Source organism: Cololabis saira, chromosome 5, assembly GCF_033807715.1.
Source record: "Cololabis saira isolate AMF1-May2022 chromosome 5, fColSai1.1, whole genome shotgun sequence".
Taxonomy (NCBI): Eukaryota; Metazoa; Chordata; class Actinopteri; order Beloniformes; family Belonidae; genus Cololabis; species Cololabis saira.
In genome coordinates this window covers 8,613,165-8,634,172 of record NC_084591.1, presented here as the reverse complement: position 1 = coordinate 8,634,172, position 21,008 = coordinate 8,613,165, and the positions used below count along the sequence as shown (strand labels likewise).

The window sequence follows — 21,008 nt, the reverse complement described above, 5'->3', positions numbered from 1 at the left end:
AAGTGTTTGAAGGGTTGTTTTCTGCATTAAACCTCACCAATCAAGGTTACAGCAACAGAACTGCGCTTCAGACACCGTGAACCCAAAATATTTCATGTTTTTACTCATCGACTTCATTTCATGTGTTAATCTACATCCATGTTTGTATTTGAGACCTGCAACACATTCCAGACTAGCTTCTTCCCTAGCCACGTCTTTGTAATGTGTCCACAATAAAAACCATCACTGAGTCCGGATTCTGGACTGGTTGCTGATATCAGATCTGGAACACTGTTTTGGGGACATAAATGAGTGTCATCTGCATATAGGCTGACATTTGTATTAATTCATGCCAGAAGTCCTCGTACAGAGCCTTGTGGCACTCCTCAATTAGCACAATCCATGTTTCCATGGTGACGGTCTATCCCAAATGCCTCTGAGTCCAAAGATGTGTCTTCTAGACAAGGACAACATCCGGCCTCTTATTTATATTATTGAATCTCATACATGAAAAGTGAAAATACACGATTTTACTAGTCTTTCATTAAAAAAGCTAGAAACATGTCTGTTGAGATAAAAACCTGCTTAAAAATGCTCAAAAACGCTTAAAAATATGTTATCTACATATAATAATTTAGCTGTGAAAACAGAAAAATTGTATATCTTTGTCTTCCAATCAGGTTCAGGTGTTTGAAGGGTTGTTTTCTGCATAAAACCTCACCAATCAAGGTTACAGCAACAGAACTGCACTTCAGGCACTGTGAACCAAAGATATTTCATGTTTTTACTCATCGACTTCATTTCACGTGTTCATGTACATCCATGTTTGTATTTGAGACCTGCAACACATTCCAGACTAGCTTCTTCCCCAGCTACGTCTTTGTAATGTGTCCACAATAAAAACCATCACTGAGTCTGGATTCTGGACTGGTTGCTGATATCAGATCTGGAACACTGTTTTTGGGACATAAATGAGAGTGTCATCTGCATATAGGCTGACATTTGTATTAATTCATGCCAGAAGTCCTCGTACAGAGCCTTGTGGCACTCCTCAATTAGCACAATCCATGTTTCCATGGTGACGGTCCATCCCAAATGTCCCAAAGATGTGTCTTCTGGACTCTACTATACTCCACTATAGTGTTGACAAACGGTTTCTATGGTAACCCTCGTCCATGCAGTGTCCCCTGAGGGAACCAGAGATCTGAATATTAGTTTGGTTTCCTGAAATGGATTTAAATTATTTCAATTAATTAAAATCCTTCTCGTGATTTGTATAAAATCATTATTACAATCAACTGCCAAGGCGGAACGTTGTCGAGCAAAACAAACCAATGACGTAAGAGCAGCTAGCGAAAAATCAACACAGCAACGACCCTGGAGTTGCTGATCCCGACACTATAAAATATAAGTGTTAAAAATAGTAAATACAATCATTTTTTTAATAATTTAACAATAAATAAACACGACAAAGGCAGGATAATTGATTTTTGCCCCCCTCCCAGGAGAATACCATGGACTGTGTTATTATTGGAAAAACCCTGCATGAGGTTTCACAAAAATCGGTTTTTAGTGCCATATTGGAAGTGGGCGGAGCCAACAGCACCGGGAACACGCCCACCTCCAGAGTAGAAGGGTTCTTTTCCAGTTCTTCTTATACAGTCCGTGGATGGCGAGGAGAATGACTTACCCTCCCTTTAGCTGCTCTTATCTGCTCTTTTGGGAACGTGTTTGAGGACTCAGATGCAGAAAAATTGACACGTGAAATGAAGTTGACGAGAAAAAGAAACACTTTTGACATTTTTCCAGGACGCAAACTGGGGAAATGAAGCTCGACTCATGAAGAAACAGATGCGCGTCTGCGAGAGGAGCCCGGCGGGTGGTTCTTCACACGAAGCTCTCCTCCATGTTGGAGCACAGCAGGAAGGAGTCGACGAGCCGAGGCTTGATCAGCTGCTGGTGGTCGTTCGCCTCGATGCTGTCCGGACACCCCGCCGCTAGCCGCCGCAGCGCCGCCTGCAGACACACAAACAGCATGAACCTCCCGTTAGGTTCCCGCCGCGCCGCGTTTGAAGGTGAGGCCGGATGCTCGACCCCCCCGGGCTTCAGGGTGGATGGAATCAGATGTGAACCTGACCTCATTAAACTCCTCGCCAACATCTCGCCGTTTTAATGAACATTAAACAAGCTGAACAAGCAGGAACTCTCAGTAAATGGTTCCTTCAGCAGGAACCCTCACACGACTCAGTTTCAGTCGAGCTTTAGCCAAGTTTAAGCTGTACGGTGATCCAACCCCAAACCATGATGCCTCCACCACCGTGCTTGACAGTGGGTTCTTCTGCTGAAACGGTACGACTGGTTTTTTTCCAAAGATGGTTCTGGACATTGAGACCAAACGTTGGTCTCGTTGCTCCATAGGACATTGAATTGTTATTAAATTAAAACTAAATCCGATTTAAAATGATTAAAAATTACCATGTAAACACCTAAGTCCGAATGAAAATGGCCATTCTGAATTAAACTTAATTCCGAAGTAAGTGGCTGGTTTATTCCGATTTTTAAAATTCGGATAGAATAATTCCAGATCATGTATACACTCATTCCGCTTTAGATTAATTCCGGTCTTTCTGCTCGTTCCCTCGCCCGTCTGTCTCCATGACGCTTATATTCCACGATGGCAGAACGCAGTAAACGGTGGTCAAAAGCAGAGACCATTTATTTAATAAATAGTTTGGAGGACCTGGAATTAATTAAAAGAACAGATGGCAGGAAACATCAAAATTGTGAGCTTTTCAAAGTTGTAGCGGCTACGTTTGTTTTTCTTCCGGTAGACGTAACTTCCGGTCCGCCCCCCTATCCAATCAGAACCTTCCCAACCCCCAGACCTTAAACGGAATTGGATAAAGCCGATCAAACGCGTTTTCCATGTAAACCTCAATTCAGAATTACTATTTCCATGTAAACTCGAAGGAAAATTACGACGGAGTATTAGGGCCAAACTAAGACAAAAAAAATGTAAATTACGAGAATAAAATCATAATATTATGAGAATAAAGTCGTAAAATTACGAGAATAAAGTCATAATATTACGAAAATAAAGTCGTAATATTTTGAGAATAAAGTCGTAACATTACGAGAATAAAGTCGTAATATTTTGAGAATAAAGTCGTAATATTACAAGAATAAAGTCGTAATACTAAATATATTATAAATATATAAATATAACTTCACAAGATGCTCAATATTCCTCATTTTAACACAGAGAGAAGATGCTCTTCCTGTTAGAGTTCTCATAAATTATATTCTAATAATATTACAACTTTATTCTCATAATATTACGACTTTATTCTCCATAAATTACGACTTTATTCTCGTAATATTATGACTTTATTCTCGTAATATTACGACTTTATTCTATTACGACTTTATTCTCGCAACATTATGACTTTATTCTCGTAATTTCCTATTATTTTTTTTTTGTCTTAGTTTGGCCCTAATACTCCATCGTAGAAAATAGTTTAATTCGGAATAATTAATTCCGAATTAAAAAACATCATGTAACCGTGGCCATTGTTCCAGAAGTCTGCTGGTTCCTTCCAGGTTCCTGCAGTGTTCTAACAAGGTTCCACCAATGTTCCTCTAATCTTCTGACTATATTCATATTCATTTCCCTGGAAAGTTCCTGTAAAACTTGAGTCTTCTTCTAGTCGTCCTGTCACGTTTTCCGTCTCGCTGTAGAACCTTGAACTCCAAATAGTTTGTACGCTAACCGGTTTCACAACGCTACACAGATGCAGCAGCTGCTGACGTCTTTCCCTCTCGGCGTTGTGTTGACACACACCTGAATGTAGCAGAGCAGCAAACTGCAGCTCCACAATGATGATGATTAACAGCTGGCTGACTTTTAAACCCCTGCAAACCGGGACGGCGGTTAAATATCCACCAGCGCCGCTACGACCCGCCAGCCGCGCTGACGCAACCCTTTGGGGGGGGGGGGGGCAGCCTTGGCATACAACGGGGTGTAACGGTACACAGAAGTCACGGTTAGGTACCAGCTTGGTACAATGGGGACAAAAGAAAGGTAGAAAATTATATTTAGGTCCTTTAATTTAGAAAAATGCAACCATCCAACAATAATGGCTTATTGGTCCTAAGTTTTAGTGAAGCAAAAGAGAAAAAGAAAAGAAAACTGAACATTAAGTAGTTTAACATTTCAACAAGTCCACTGTTATTTTGTTTTGTTTTTTTTCTTCCTGGTTTGGGTTCAGTTTATGTTACACATTAGAGAGAATAAAAAACATTTCCATTGTTCTGTCTGTAATTTATATCATTTGAAAAGACAAAGTTCTTTTCTTTCAGATATTTGATCAAAAAACATTATTTCAAAAGCATGTGTTATTTAATCAGGTCACGTGTTTATCAAATGTTGGAGAGCTACACTGGATTCTGTTTGACCAGAAGTAAATAAAATAAAATAAAAAAAACATTTTGGAACCAAATAAATATTTAAACAACATCATCAACTTCATTTCCTTTGTTAAAACTCCATTCATAGTTTTACGCAGGAACGTTTTTAACACTTCGTGATGCTTTTAAAACGCCACGAAAAAAAAGAAACGGAAAAAAAATAAAATAAAGATTGTTACTTATTTTCTTTTTTTACTTACTTTCTTTTCTTTTAAGTGTGTTTTTGTATATTTCGCTATTATTACTGTTTTGTATGTTCAAAGAGGACTGTGATGTTGATGACGATTATATTTTTTCATTACTTATTTAATGAATGAATGAATTACCCCCTTCTTTTAATTTATTTATTATTGATTGACATATTATTACTATTGATTAGAAATGGGTGCATTGTTATGAGTGAGACTATATTTATATTATTATATTAATACTATTATTATTGTTGTTATGACAACTGTAATTGTGATTATGTTAGAATATTACTGTTATCACTGCTGTCATTGTTGTTTTTTTATTATCATATCATTAATTGATTATTAATCAATCATATCATTATCATAATTATTGTTAACTATTTTCTTTTTCTTTTCTGAATGAATGTGTGTTTTTGTATAGATCACTATTATTACTTTGCTTTGTATGTTTGTTCAAAGAGGATTGTGATATTGATGACGATAGATAATTATTATATTTCACATGACTTATTTCATTAATGAATTACCCCCTTGTTTTACTTTATTTATTAGTTATTAATGTGTATGATCTGGTGCTACTCATGCATAGCCCACCCTATATTTATTTATTTAGTTTTTTTTCCTAACCGTAGCGCCCCCTACTGCCCAGCCGCCACTGGTTTGGGGTGAATGATAAAGGGTGAATGACACATTTGTGCGGGTGGGGGTTGTGGGTATGAAGACGTGCTGCACCTACCAGGCAGGCCACCAGGACCGAGTCGCTGTTATTCCTCTCTGCGGGGGAGCGGCACAGCTGGATGAGGCGAGGCACCGCTGCAGACGGAGGAGGAGAAGTTAACAGCTTCCCCCGGAGTCGCGGCGGAGGAAGAGCGAAGGTGCAAATCAGAGACGAGGGACGTTTTTCAGTCAAATTACACATAAGTGGCATCGCTTCCGTCTCCGACTCCCGCTGCATGAATGTGGAACCTGAATTTGCAATTACCATATTATGTGGTTTTATAAAGGTTCGGAGGGAGTTTTGTCTCCGGTTTCCTGCGAGGGGTGGAGGGTGGGGGGGATGTTAGGCTGGGGTAGAAGAGCCGGTCCTTAAAGACTTTTGACTCGTGAATCACGACAGTTTTATTTCTATCGTTCAGTTACAACCAGTTCAGAGGTGAAACCGAAGATGTACGTTACACAGAGATGCTGAGGAATCTGTGAGATTGTCTGATGTTGAAGCCGACGGGTGTTGAAAATTACAGATGTTGGACACGACAGATGTTGAAGAAAACGGATGTTGAAGACGGAAGATGTTAAAGACAGATGTGGAAGACGACGGATGTTGAAGGGGACAGATGTTGAAGAGAAGAGATGTTGAAGATGATAGAAGTTGAAAATAAAAGATGTTGAAGACGACAGTTCTTGAAGAAGACAGATGTTGAAGTCGGCAAATGTCGAAAGCGACAGATGTTGAAAACGACAGATGTTGAAGAAGACAGATGTTGAAGACAGATGTTGAAAATGACAGATGTTGAAGAAAACGGATGTTGAAGTCGACAGATGTTGAAGACAGATGTTGAAGATGACAGATGTTGAAGAAGACAGATGTTGAAGACAGATGTTGAAGATGACAGATGTTGAAGAAGACAGATGTTGAAGACAGATGTTGAAGATGACAGATGTTGAAGACGACAGATGTTGAAGATGACAGATGTTGAAGACGACAGATGTTGAAAATGACAGATGTTGATGACAGATGTTGAAGACGACAGTTCTTGAAGAAGACAGATGTTGAAGTCGGCAAATGTCGAAAGCGACAGATTTTGAAGAAGACTGATGTTGAAGAAGACAGATGTTGAAGGGGACAGATGTTGAAGATGACAGATGTTGAAGATGACAGATGTTGAAGATGACAGATGTTGAAGACGACAGATGTTGAAGACGACAGATGTTGAAGACAGATGTTGAAGACAGATGTTGAAGATGACAGATGTTGAAGATGACAGATGTTGAAGAACGACAGATGTTGAAGACAGATGTTGAAGAAGACAGATGTTGAAGATGACAGATGTTGAAGACGACATATGTTGAAGAAGACAGATGTTGAAGACAGATGTTGATGAAGACAGATGTTGATGACAGATGTTGAAGATGACAGATGTTGAAGACAGATGTTGAAGACAGATGTTGAAGACGACATATGTTGAAGATGACAGATGTTGAAGACAGATGTTGAAGACAGATGTTGTTGAAGACAGATGTTGAAGATGACAGATGTTGAAGATGACAGATGTTGAAGAAGACAGATGTTGAAGACAGATGTTGATGAAGACAGATGTTGATGACAGATGTTGAAGATGACAGATGTTGAAGAAGACAGATGTTGAAGACAGATGTTGAAGACAGATGTTGATGAAGACAGATGTTGAAGACGACAGATGTTGAAGATGACAGATGTTGAAGACAGATGTTGAAGACAGATGTTGAAGAAGACAGATGTTGATGAGAGATGTTGAAGACAGATGTTGAAGAAGACAGATGTTGAAGATGACAGATGTTGAAGACGACAGATGTTGAAGAAGACAGATGTTGAAGACAGATGTTGATGAAGACAGATGTTGATGACAGATGTTGAAGATGACAGATGTTGAAGATGACAGATGTTGAAGACGACAGATGTTGAAGAAGACAAATGTTGAAGACAGATGTTGAAGACAGATGTTGATGAATACAGATGTTGAAGACGACAGATGTTGAAGATGACAGATGTTGAAGACAGATGTTGAAGACAGATGTTGTTGAAGACAGATGTTGAAGACAGATGTTGAAGATGACAGATGTTGAAGACAGATGTTGATGAAGACAGATGTTGATGACAGATGTTTAAGATAACAGATGTTGAAGAAGACAGATGTTGATGACAGATGTTGAAGATGACAGATGTTGAAGACAGATGTTGAAGACAGATGTTGAAGATGACAGATGTTGAAGACAGATGTTGAAGATGACAGATGTTGAAGACAGATGTTGAAGACGACAGATGTTGAAGACAGATGTTGAAGACAGATGTTGAAGAAAACAGATGTTGAAGATGACAGATGTTGAAGACAGATGTTGAAGACAGATGTTGAAGATGACAGATGTTGAAGACGACAGATGTTGATGAAGACAGATGTTGAAGACAGATGTTGATGAAGACAGATGTTGATGACAGATGTTGAAGATAACAGATGTTGAAGACAGATGTTGATGAAGACAGATGTTGATGACAGATGTTGAAGACAGATGTTGAAGACGACATATGTTGAAGATGACAGGTGTTGAAGACAGATGTTGAAGATGACAGATGTTGAAGACAGATGTTGATGAAGACAGATGTTGAAGACAGATGTTGATGACAGATGTTGAAGATAACAGATGTTGAAGACAGATGTTGATGAAGACAGATGTTGATGACAGATGTTGAAGATGACAGATGTTGAAGATGACAGATGTTGAAGACAGATGTTGAAGACAGATGTTGAAGATGACAGATGTTGAAGATGACAGATGTTGAAGACGACAGATGTTGATGAAGACAGATGTTGAAGACAGATGTTGATGACAGATGTTGAAGATAACAGATGTTGAAGAAGACAGATGTTGATGACAGATGTTGAAGAAGACAGATGTTGAAGATGACAGATGTTGAAGATGACAGATGTTGAAGAAGACAGATGTTGAAGATGACAGATGTTGAAGACGACAGATGTTGATGAAGACAGATGTTGATGACAGATGTTGAAGACAGATGTTGAAGACAGATGTTGAAGATGAAAGATGTTGAAGACAGATGTTGAAGAAGACAGATGTTGAAGAAGACAGATGTTGAAGACAGATGTCGATGAAGACAGATGTTGAAGACAGATGTTGATGACAGATGTTGAAGATAACAGACGTTGAAGACAGATGTTGATGAAGACAGATGTTGAAGACAGATGTTGAAGACAGATGTTGAAGACAGATGTTGAAGATGACAGATGTTGAAGACAGATGTTGAAGATGACAGATGTTGAAGACAGATGTTGAAGACAGATGTTGAAGATGACAGATGTTGAAGAAAACAGATGTTGAAGATGACAGATGTTGAAGACAGATGTTGAAGACAGATGTTGAAGACGGATGTTGAAGATGACAGATGTAGAAGATGACAGATGTTGAAGACAGATGTTGAAGACAGATGTTGAAGAAAACAGATGTTGAAGATGACAGATGTTGAAGACAGATGTTGAAGACAGATGTTGAAGACAGATGTTGATGAAGACAGATGTTGAAGATGACAGATGTTGAAGACAGATGTTGAAGAAGACAGATGTTGAAGACAGATGTTGAAGACAGATGTTGAAGACGGATGTTGAAGATGACAGATGTTGAAGATGACAGATGTTGAAGACAGATGTTGAAGACAGATGTTGATGACAGATGTTGAAGATGACAGATGTTGAAGACGACAGATGTTGAAGACAGATGTTGAAGATGACGGATGTTGAAGACAGATGTTGATGAAGACAGATGTTGAAGACAGATGTTGAAGACAGATGTTGAAGAAAACAGATGTTGATGAAGACAGATGTTGATGACAGATGTTGAAGACAGATGTTGAAGACAGATGTTGATGACAGATGTTGAAGACAGATGTTGAAGACAGATGTTGATGACAGATGTTGAAGATGACAGATGTTGAAGACGACAGATGTTGAAGACGACAGATGTTGAAGATGACAGATGTTGAAGACAGATGTTGAAGATGACAGATGTTGAAGACAGATGTTGAAGACAGATGTTGAAGATGACGGATGTTGAAGATGACAGATGTTGAAGATGACAGATGTTGAAGACAGATGTTGAAGACAGATGTTGAAGACAGATGTTGATGAAGACAGATGTTGAAGACAGATGTTGAAGACAGATGTTGATGACAGATGTTGAAGATGACAGATGTTGAAGACAGATGTTGATGAAGACAGATGTTGAAGACAGATGTTGAAGACAGATGTTGATGACAGATGTTGAAGATGACAGATGTTGAAGACAGATGTTGAAGACAGATGTTGATGACAGATGTTGAAGATGACAGATGTTGAAGACAGATGTTGAAGACAGATGTTGAAGATGACGGATGTTGAAGATGACAGATGTTGAAGACAGATGTTGAAGAAGACAGATGTTGAAGACAGATGTTGAAGATGACGGATGTTGAAGATGACAGATGTTGAAGACAGATGTTGAAGACAGATGTTGATGACAGATGTTGAAGACAGATGTTGAAGAAAGATGTTGATGAAGACAGATGTTGATGACAGATGTTGAAGACAGATGTTGAAGACAGATGTTGATGACAGATGTTGAAGATGACAGATGTTGATGACAGATGTTGAAGACAGATGTTGAAGACAGATGTTGATGACAGATGTTGAAGACAGATGTTGAAGACAGATGTTGATGACAGATGTTGAAGATGACGGATGTTGAAGACGACAGATGTTGAAGACAGATGTTGAAGACAAATGTTGATGACAGATGTTGAAGATGACAGATGTTGAAGACAGATGTTGATGACAGATGTTGAAGATGACAGATGTTGAAGACAGATGTTGAAGACAGATGTTGAAGACGACAGATGTTGAAGATGACGGATGTTGAAGAAGACAGATGTTGAAGACAGATGTTGAAGGAGACAGATGTTGAAGACAGATGTTGAAGATGACAGATGTTGAAGACAGATGTTGAAGAAAACAGATGTTGAAGACGACAGATGTTGAAGATGACGGATGTTGAAGAAGACAGATGTTGAAGACAGATGTTGAAGGAGACAGATGTTGAAGACAGATGTTGAAGATGACAGATGTTGAAGACAGATGTTGAAGAAAACAGATGTTCAAGACGGAAGATGTTAAAGACGACAGATGTTGAAGACAGATGTTGAAGACAGATGTTGATGACAGATGTTGAAGATGACAGATGTTGAAGACAGATGCTGATGACAGATGTTGAAGATGACAGATGTTGAAGACAGATGTTGATGACAGATGTTGAAGATGACAGATGTTGAAGACAGATGTTGAAGACAGATGTTGAAGACAGATGTTGAAGACGACAGATGTTGAAGATGACGGATGTTGAAGAAGACAGATGTTGAAGACAGATGTTGAAGATGACAGATGTTGAAGACAGATGTTGACGAAGACAGATGTTAAAGACGACAGATGTTGAAGAAGACAGATGTTGAAGAAGACAGATGTTCAAGACGGAAGATGTTAAAGACGACAGATGTTGAAGAAGACAGATGTTGATGACAGATGTTGAAGATGACAGATGTTGACGACAGATGTTGAAGAAGACAGATGTTGATGACAGATGTTGAAGCCTTCACCATGGGGGAGGGGTTTCTGGGTTAATTGGTTAACGAGCTTGTTGCCGGGGGCAACGCCGTCACGGTGCAGGTCAGAGGTGATATTGATCACCGAATCATGATCAATAAACGGCCCTGAGCTATGTTTCCTGCTGGGTTCTGGTTCTATTGGGTTGTTAGTTCCCGGCGGTCCGGACCCGGACCCAGACCCAGACCCAGACACGGACCCGGACCCGGACCCGGGACCCGGACCCGGGGGGGCTCCTACCTTTCAGCTGGATGGCGGCCTGGGCCACGTCCGGGTCCCGGCTCAGGCGGGCCAGCGTCACCGCCGCCTTCTGCTGGACCCGCTCGCAGGCGGCGCCCTCTGACGGACTCTCCGAGGACGGTTTCTCCCCCAGCAGCACCAGCAGCCGCTCCATCCCTGGGGGACAGAGTCCGGACCGGAGAACCGTTAGAGGGAACCGTTACAGAGACCCGTTACAGAGAACCGTTACAGAGACCCGTTACAGAGACCGTTACAGAGACCCGTTACAGAGAACCGTTACAGAGACCCGTTACAGAAAACTGTTACATAGACCCGTTAGAGAGAACCGTTACAGAAAACCGTTACAGAAAACCGTTACAGAGACCCGTTACAGGGACCCGTTACAGAGAACCGTTACAGAGACCCGTTAGAGAGAACCGTTACAGAAAACCGTTACAGAGACCCGTTACAGGGACCCGTTACAGAGAACCGTTACAGAGACCCGTTAGAGAGAACCGTTACAGAAAACCGTTACAGAGACCCGTTACAGGGACCCGTTACAGAGAACCGTTACAGAGACCCGTTAGAGAGAACCGTTACAGAAAACCGTTACAGAGACCTGTTACAGAGACCCGTTAGAGAGAACCGTTACAGAAAACCGTTACAGAGACCCGTTACAGAGAACCGTTACAGAAAACCGCTACAGAGACCCGTTACAGAGACCCGTTAGAGAGAACCGTTACAGAGACCCGTTAGAGAGAACCGTTACAGAAAACCGTTACAGAGACCCGTTACAGAGACCCGTTAGAGAGAACCGTTACAGAAAACCGTTACAGAGACCCGTTAGAGAGAACCGTTACAGAAAACCGTTACAGAAAACCGTTACAGAGACCCGTTACAGAGACCCGTTAGAGAGAACCGTTACAGAAAACCGTTACAGAGACCCGTTACAGAGACCCGTTAGGGAGAACCGTTACAGAAAACCGTTACAGAGACCCGTTACAGAGACCCGTTACACAGACCTGTTACAGGGACCAGGGTCCTGGACCAGAAATTGTTCCTCTACAGACCACTAGGGTCCAGATCCAGACCTGCAGGTCCTCTACAGACCACTAGGGTCCAGATCCAGACCTGCAGGTCCTCTACAGACCACTAGAGTCCAGATCCAGACCTGCAGGTCCTCTACAGACCACTAGGGTCCAGATCCAGACCTGCAGGTCCTCTACAGACCACTAGGGTGTGAAATCTAACTATGGAGTCTAAAACAGTTCATACCAAACTGTAAATATGTTTATTTCTGCTGTAAAGTTGGACATTTTAACCTGGAGGTCAACGGATCCCTGGTGGTCGGTGGAGGAACTGCACGTTCTCTAACTACTGACTTCAGTCTGAACATGTATAAACATATTGTGACCACGGGGAGCCCATGGCCACTGTAGCCCTCACGTATCAATAAACCTCCAACAAACAGTCACAGGCCGCCTGGAGCAGTGTGGTTTTACTGAGCTGGTAAATACCTTTAATTGCTGCTGATTGAGTCCACCTGCATCAGGGAGGAGTGCAGGTGGATTAAACCAAGTTAAATGTTCCTTTTTGGATGCTATTAGGAATAAATGCTGCTAAAAATGACATTACAAAAAAACAGGTTGGAATGATTAATTTGTTTGATTAAAGGTACACATGATGTTTAAGTTTTAAATACTGTAATGGTTTATGCCGGATGGGTGGAGTGGTGTGTGTGTATGTATGTATTTTCTTTTTGCATATTCTATTATGTTAAAAGGTGGGCAAGATAAGCTTTATGCTTCAAGCCCAGACCTTTTTGTTCAAAATAATCACAAAGTTGACCAGGGAAAAACCTGTGGATGTTTATCTTGCTTGTTGATTTTTATGCTTGTGATTGACCGAGAAAAAAAAAGATATCTATGTATATGTATGTATAATTATGCGGTGATTAATTGATGAGAAACATGGATAAACATTCAGATTCGTGGCTCTCTCAGTCATGTTTACACATATTTACTGGAGAGGTTTGGGTTTGATGCCTGAGCGTCTCTGAGCTCTCAGAACTTATCCGATGCTGCCCTCTCCAGGAGAAAAATATATCTACACCAACATCTGGGAGTCTTCTACCCAAAACTCTACGTTCCTCCTGAATAAACCCAGTGAAAAACAACATTTACTGGTCAGCAGTTGCAGTCACGGAGCAGTACCTCGTTCCTGCAGGACCTCAAAGGCGCACGGCTCCAGCACGGACAGGTTGGCCAGGATGGTCACCACCTGAGGAATCCAGACAACGAAATATCTAAATATATATATATATATATATATATATATATATATATATATATATATATATATATGTGTGTGTTCAGGTGAAACAGGAAACAGATGCAGTCATGTGACGACGGTCAGAACTTTTGAGTTTAAGATGAAGAAAAACCTCAGAAGAACAACCACATGTCAGCTTTTTCCACTGTGCCATTGTTTATTTAGCACAGGGGTTGGCAACGCGCGGATGCGGCTCCGGAGCCGCATGCAGCTCTTTAGCGCAGCCCTGGTGGCTCCTGGAGCTTTTTCAAAAATGTTTGACCTTTTTTTTCCCTTTTTTTCTTCTTTTTTTCTTTTTTTTTTCCTTTTTTCTATTTTTTTCTTCTTTTTTCTTTTTTCCTTCTTTTTTTTCTTCTTTTTTCTTTTTTCCTTCTTTTTTTTCTTTTTTCTGTTTTTTTCTTCTTTTTTTCTTTTTTCTTCTTTTTTTCTCTTTTTTTCTTCCTTTTTCCTTTCCTTTTTAATCTCAACATTTCAACTTTTTTCTCGAAATTTTGACTTTTTTCTCGACATTTCGACTTTTTTTCTCAAAGTGCATAATAAAAAAAAAAATCTTCCCCCAGTTCTAACTAATATAGAAACATGCAGCATGTGTTGCCTTCCTTCTAAGGCTTATACAAGACTTTATTTTTTGCGGCTCCAGACATACATTATTTGTTTTTTGTGTTTTTGGTCCAATATGGCTTTTTCTACATTTTGGGTTGCCGACCCCTGATTTAGCAGGTCAAAACGGAGAAAGATCTTAAGTACTTCATATCTGTGTTAACACAACGGCAAGAGGGAAAGACATCAGCTCAGATGCTATACAACGACCCAGAAATGGTTAAAGAACCAGTCCTGAACCCGGTGGAGATGCTGTGATTAAATCACAGGTTTTTCTTGGTATTATTCTGTTTATTTTGCTTCATTTTTGTTAAATAGGTAATGACACAATGAAAACAGCGACGCTGCTCATGTGACGGTCCTGAGATGTAGTGTTGTTCATGTCAGTTTGTTTCAGTTTTAGTTTCAGTTTAGTCTTTGGGTCAAGCTATCATTTTAGTTTTTATTAGTATTAGTCACGTTCATTCTCCTTTTAGTCGTGTCAAGTTTCAGTCGACTAAAAGTCTGAGCTTTTTAGTTTTATTTTAGTCAGAATTGTCCAGGACCATTTTAGTCTAGTTTTAGTCAAAGATTGTATTTAGCCAAACCCATTTTACAATTCAAACAAGGTTATCTTATTGTTATATTATTGTTACCTTATAGACTCAAGAATACATTCATTCCAGATACAGAAGACTCTAATTTGAGTTTACACCATATTTATTTTTCCGCATTTCTCCCCGTCTTTTTCTTTTTCCACGACACATTGGTTTTCTTTTCCACATCTATGTAGGAAAGTGGATCCAAAGATCTAAAGACTAAACTGGTTTAAAGACTAAACCAGAGGAAACTACTGAAAACATGGACATTAAGGATCTTTGTTAGAACATTTCGTCTCGTTTTGGTCAACGAAAATGAAGACACATTTTAGCAGAGTTTTTATTTTGTAATCTACATTTTAGTCTGGTTTTTATTCCTCTACGATATTGCATTATATATTTAATCATCGTTATCGTCACATGACCAGCATTTTCGTCTCGTCTCGTTTTCCTCAGATGATGAAGGTTCGTTGACGAGGATCTCGTCCTAATTGGTACCTGGTCCTTGGAGTAGGGCGTGTCGACCCTCTGCCGGTCCTTGCAGGCCTCCAGCAGGATGTGGATGGCGTTCAGCTGCAGCAGGATCTCGCAGGCCACGCTGTCGAAGAAGGTGATGTTGGCCAGGGCTGCGGAGGCCAGGAGGAAGACCTCCCCGCAGGAGGCGCTCTCGCACAGCTCTGAGGGGGCAAGGCAGCAGTGGTGAGCACCAACACACCAGTCACACAAACACAGCACTGAATCAGTGCTGAATCAGAACTGAATCAGAGCAACTTAAGGTTTTAATGATCTGTTGCCAATTGTTGTCAATTGCAGCTAGGTTGGTTCTGGGCTGTTTACTTAAATCCATTGTGAGTGGAATGCATGACTGTGGCGAAGACGCTCTCATTCAACACACTATCAATGTTTAAATGGGTCACTAGCAGTAAAACTCCAGTTTTTTTGTTTGAACAAGTTGTTTTTACTAATACTATTCATGATCATAACACTAGAGCAGGGGTTGGCAACCCGCGGCTCTAGAGCCGCATGCGGCTCTTTAGCGCCGCCCTAGGGGCTCCCTGGAGCTTTTTCAAAAATGTTTGACCTTTTTTTCTTTTTTTTCTTTTTTTTCCTTTTTTCTTTTTTCCTCTTTTTAGCTTCTTTTTTCCTTTTCTTTTTTTCCTTTTCTTCTCTTTTTTTCTATTTTTCTTTTCTTTTTTTCTTCCTTTTTCCTTTCCTTTTTAATCTCGACATTTTGACTTTTTTCTCGACATTTCGACTTTTTCCTCGAATGTACTTCAACATTAATCTCGACATTTCGAGTTTTTTCTTCACATTTTGACTTTTTTCTCGTCATTTCGACTTTTTTCACGATATTTTGACTTTTTTCTCAATATTTTGACTTTTTTCTCAATGTTTTGACTTTTTTCTCGAATGTACTTCAACATTAATCTCGTCATTTCGCTTTTTTCTCGAATGTACTTCAACATTAATCTCGTCATTTCGACTTTTTTCTCGAAATCTTGACTTTTTTCTCGACATTTCGACTATTTCTTCGACATTTCGACTTTTTTCTCGGTATTTCGACTTTTTTCTCGAAATTTTGACTTTTTCCTCGACATTTCGACTTTTTTCTTAACATTTCAACTTTTTTTCTCGAAATTTTGACTTTTTTCTCGACATTTCGACTATTTCCTCGACATTTCGACTTTTTTCTCAACATTTCGACTTTTTTTCTCGAAATTTTGACTTTTTTCTCGACATTTCGACTTTTTTCTCGACATTTTGCCTTTTTTCTCGACATTTCGACTATTTCCTCGACATTTCGACTTTTTTCTCGAAATTTTGACTTTTTTCTCGACATTTCGACTATTTCCTCGACATTTCGACTTTTTTCTCAACATTTCGACTTTTTTTCTCGAAATTTTGACTTTTTTCTCGACATTTCGACTTTTTTCTCGACATTTTGCCTTTCGCCATTTGCCTTGATTCTAAGGCTTATACAAGACTTTTCTTTTTTTTGCGGCTCCAGACATATTTGTTTTTTGTGTTTTTGGTCCAATACGGCTCTTTCAACATTTTGGGTTGCCGACCCCTGCACTACAGGGTCCAGTAATGGTCTGCTGGTATCGCCTCGTTCAAAAACAAATGCTTTACAACATTAATTTATCTACAGGTCAATGTCTCTCAGTAATTTCATCTGTTTGGTGTGTTGTGGATATGATTTGTTTTAGATGACGGTTTTGTCTATTATCTATTTATGTATTGTTTTGGCTTTTATGTTTTGATTTTTGTTTTGTGTGCTTTTTAATTGTGATTTTACTGTATGTGTTGCGGACCCCAGGAAGACTAGCTGGCTGCTATGGCACCGGCTAATGGGGATCCTTAATAAATAAATAAATAAATAAATAAATAAAATCTGGATCTCACAGCTGCATTTGGCACTGTAGATCACGGCATCTTAATCTCCCGTCTGGAACACTGTGCTGGCATCAGAGGCTCTGAAATGGTTTACATCCTACATACCAGCCTGGAGGAATCGGTATCCCCCTCTGCTCCTCTCCCTTTTGGCGTTCCTCAAGGGTCTATTCTGGGGCCTATACTCTTCCTGTTCAATATCGCATTGATTTTAATATTTTATTGCTGACTTTTAAGGCCCTAAATAACCAAGCCCCTAGTTATTTTAAATACCTTTTAACCCCCTACCTGCCAGGGCCTCCCTCAGATCATTCCACAAAGGTGGTCCAGCTTTTGCAGTCCGGGCCCCCAAACTTTGGAACTCTTAACCTGCTGAGATCAGTTCAGCTAAATCCCTTCTTCACTAAAACATTCCTTTTTAGAAAAGCTTTTATTGTGGTGTGAATATTGTTATTAATTTAAGACTTGGTTATTGCTGTCTTATGTTCTTATCCACTATACACTGTATATTTATCTTGATGTATTTTATTGTTCTTGGGAAGCACTTTGTAACTTTGTTAGAGAAAGGTGCTATATAAATAAAGTTTATTGATATTATTATTATTATTATTATTATTATTATTATTATTATTATTATTATTATTATTATTATTATTATTGAGTGAGTGATGAGTGATGATGATGAGTGAGTGAGTGATATTATTATTATTATTATTATTATTATTATTATTATTATTATTATTATTATTATTATATATTTATTTATTGATTTATTGATTTATTGATTTTTATTTATTATTATTATTATTCTCTTTTCCCTACATGCTCCCCCTGGGATCTATTCTTATATATAAATATATTATATATAAAATAAAACAATCTTTTTTCACTGCTATGCTGATGACACGCACATTATTTGCATTCCAAAACATAACGACTCTTTTAAAAGTTTACTAGACTGTCTGAAGGACATCAAAGCCTGGATGGCTCTAAACTTTTTAAACTTTAATGAAAATAAAACCTAGTTTTTGGTCCCAGAGCTGCCTGACTCAGACATAGATCCAGGACCCCTAGAGCCACATGTCAGAGAAACTGCAAAAGACCTTGGTCTGGACCGAGCTGCACCTACGTCTGGTGTCTTCTATGGTTGTTTTTAAATCTCATCTTAAAACTCATGTTTATTCACTCGCATTTAACTCACCTGATTGTTTTATTTTATTCATGTGTTTTATGTTTTACGTTGTCCTGTTTTGTTTTTATTTTCCTGTCGCTCGTCCAGCACTTTGGTCAGCTGTTGTAGTTTTTAAAGTGCTTTGTAGATAAACTACCCTGGTCGGGGGCGGGGTTCACCTACTGATGAGCGCCGTGACGATGTCCTGCATGCTCTCCAGGAAGCTGGCCAGGTGCTGGGTGGACGAGTGGTGGGGAGACGTGATCTGGGCCACGACGGCCGCCGCCTCGGCGCGGGCCGCCTCCACGCTGCCGTCGTCCGTCAGGATGTCGGCAAGACACAGGATCCCGTCCACCTGGGGGACACAAACACGGCCCTGAGTCCTGGAGCTGAAGGTCTGATATGAGACGGCAGACGGAACAGGACGGTCCCACTGAGTCACAACCCAGAACCCCTGGCTGTATCAAGGTGTGAAACACCTGAGACCTGCAGGACCGAGGTCACGTCTGGTCCTGAGGGAGGAGGTGCAGGAGGTGCAGGAGGGGTTGGAGGTGCAGGCAGGGCCGCCCCAAGGGGTGTGCGAACCGTGCGACCGCACGTGGCCTCGCGCCCCAAGGGGCCTCGCGCTATATGCCGTTTTTTTTTGTTTTTTTTTTTTGTTTTTTTTTCCTTCTTTCCCTTATAAATATCAACAGTCACGTTCCATTACAGACCTAAATGTTTACTAGTCTGTGCATATCAATAAATATATGTACAATGATGCGCGTGTCTGTTGTTCAATACAACTGATCAGACCAAGCGCAGACACAAGCTGCTCTGATCCAGACGGTGGAGTTGGAACAAACTGTCACACAATGTCGAGAGAACGAGACAGATTCAGGAAATTTCCATCAGGGAATGAAAAAAAGAAAAAAAAAGAAAGAAAATGGAAGAGTTTAATGCCTCTCTGAAAGGCTCGTTTGATAAATTACAAAAATCACCGTTCCGACCGGGTCTCAAGCAGCCGCGGGGCCCCGCGTCGAGGCAAGAGATGATGATGAGGCAGGGGAAGGTATCCAGTATTTTGCTAATTGGAGAGTTAAAATTGCGCATATAGACACCCGATCCGACCCGAAAAACCCAAAAAATTTCACGTGTGCTCGCTACGCTCATGCGCGTAGGCCCCCCCCCAGCCATTTCGCACAGGGCCTCGCAAATCTCCCAGGCGGCTCTGGGTGCAGGAGGTGTTGGAGGTGTTGGAGGTGCAGGAGGTGTTGGAGGTGCGGGTGGAGCAGGAGGTGCAGGAGGTGTTGGAGCTGCAGGAGGTGCAGGAGGAGCAGGAGGTGCAGGAGCAGTAGCTGGTTCAGGAGAGGTTGGAGCAGTAGTTGGTGCAGGAGGTGCAGTAGTGGCGCTTGTCCACCGGGGGGCAGCGTTGCTCAGGGAAACGCTGCCAGCTGCTGAGGAACTCAACATCTGTGTGAAGTTATTCAGCTCAGAAACGGATGTTTTGGTCATTAAACCCACAGAAAAGTTTGTTCTTCTCCAAAAACAGAGATTTTAGTTTTAAAAGATATTTTTTTTAAGTTCCTGTTTTGACCGAATCCACTTTTTTTCAGAAGAAGCCGAAGCGAAGCCTCGACTCTGGAAGTGAAGAGCAGCAGTCAGTCGTCTTATCTGCTGACGAGCATCAGCTTCACGGCCGCAGCCCTATTTTTGTCTCTGTGGACGTCAGCAGCAGCGTCCCGTTGACGTGGAAGCATCCTCCCCCCTTCATCCACCACCTCTTCCTCATCCCTAACTCCATCCGTCTACAGTAATGACACCGGTAAACCCAAGACACACAAACACTAAACAGTATAAACCTTCAAAATAAAAGCTGCTTTCTAAAATAAACAACAAGACTTAAAATCCTGATGGGCAGAAACTTCCGGGAAACATCTAGAACCATTACAGCTTCATTAGAATCTCTTTTATTTGTCATAATTAAATGTTCTGTTCCTGCCCAATGACCAATAAACAGGGGACTCCACAAAATAAAAGTACAAGTGAACGAACCAACCAACCAACCAACCAACCAACCAACCAACCAACAAACCAACATACTAACCAACCAACCAACCAACCAACCAACCAACCAACCAACCAACCAACCAACCAACCAACATACTAACAAACCAACCAACCAACCAACCAACAAACCAACATACTAACCAACCAACCAACCAACCAACCAACCAACCAACCAACCAACCAACCAACAAACCAACATACTAACCAACCAACCAACCAACCAACAAACCAACATACTAACCAACCAACCAACCAACCAACCAACATACTAACCAACCAACCAACCAACCAACCAACCAACCAACAAACCAACATACTAACCAACCAACCAACCAACCAACCAACCAACAAACCAACCAACCAACCAACCAACAAACCAACATACTAACCAACCAACCAACCAATCAAGGAACCAAGAAACCAAGAAACCAAGAAACCGACATACCAGCGTACCAATGAACCAATGAACCAACCAACCAGCCAACCAGCCAGCCAATAAACGAACCATCAAGAACAAACCAAGCAAGCAACCAACGGAGCCAATAAACGAACCAGCCAATAAACGAACCAACCAATGAACAAAGCAATCAACAAAATACCCTAACAAACCAACCAACCAACGAACAAA

At 40.5% G+C, this 21,008-nt stretch overlaps 1 protein-coding gene across 1 annotated transcript in view; it reads right to left on the bottom strand.

Annotated features, from left to right (window-relative positions):
• Positions 1–1,303: 1,303 nt before the first annotated feature.
• The window catches only part of LOC133443714 (protein inscuteable homolog), a 94,715-nt gene continuing 75,010 nt past the window's right edge, over positions 1,304–21,008 (bottom strand). Inside the window, exons 8-13 of the mRNA XM_061720887.1 lie at positions 18,515–18,686; positions 15,265–15,443; positions 13,471–13,537; positions 11,279–11,434; positions 5,377–5,453; positions 1,304–1,995 (exon numbers count right to left, since the gene is read on the bottom strand). Of these exons, the coding sequence (XP_061576871.1) occupies positions 1,867–1,995; positions 5,377–5,453; positions 11,279–11,434; positions 13,471–13,537; positions 15,265–15,443; positions 18,515–18,686 (780 nt within the window). The 3' untranslated portion in view covers positions 1,304–1,866. The remainder of the gene's footprint in view (positions 1,996–5,376; positions 5,454–11,278; positions 11,435–13,470; positions 13,538–15,264; positions 15,444–18,514; positions 18,687–21,008) is intronic.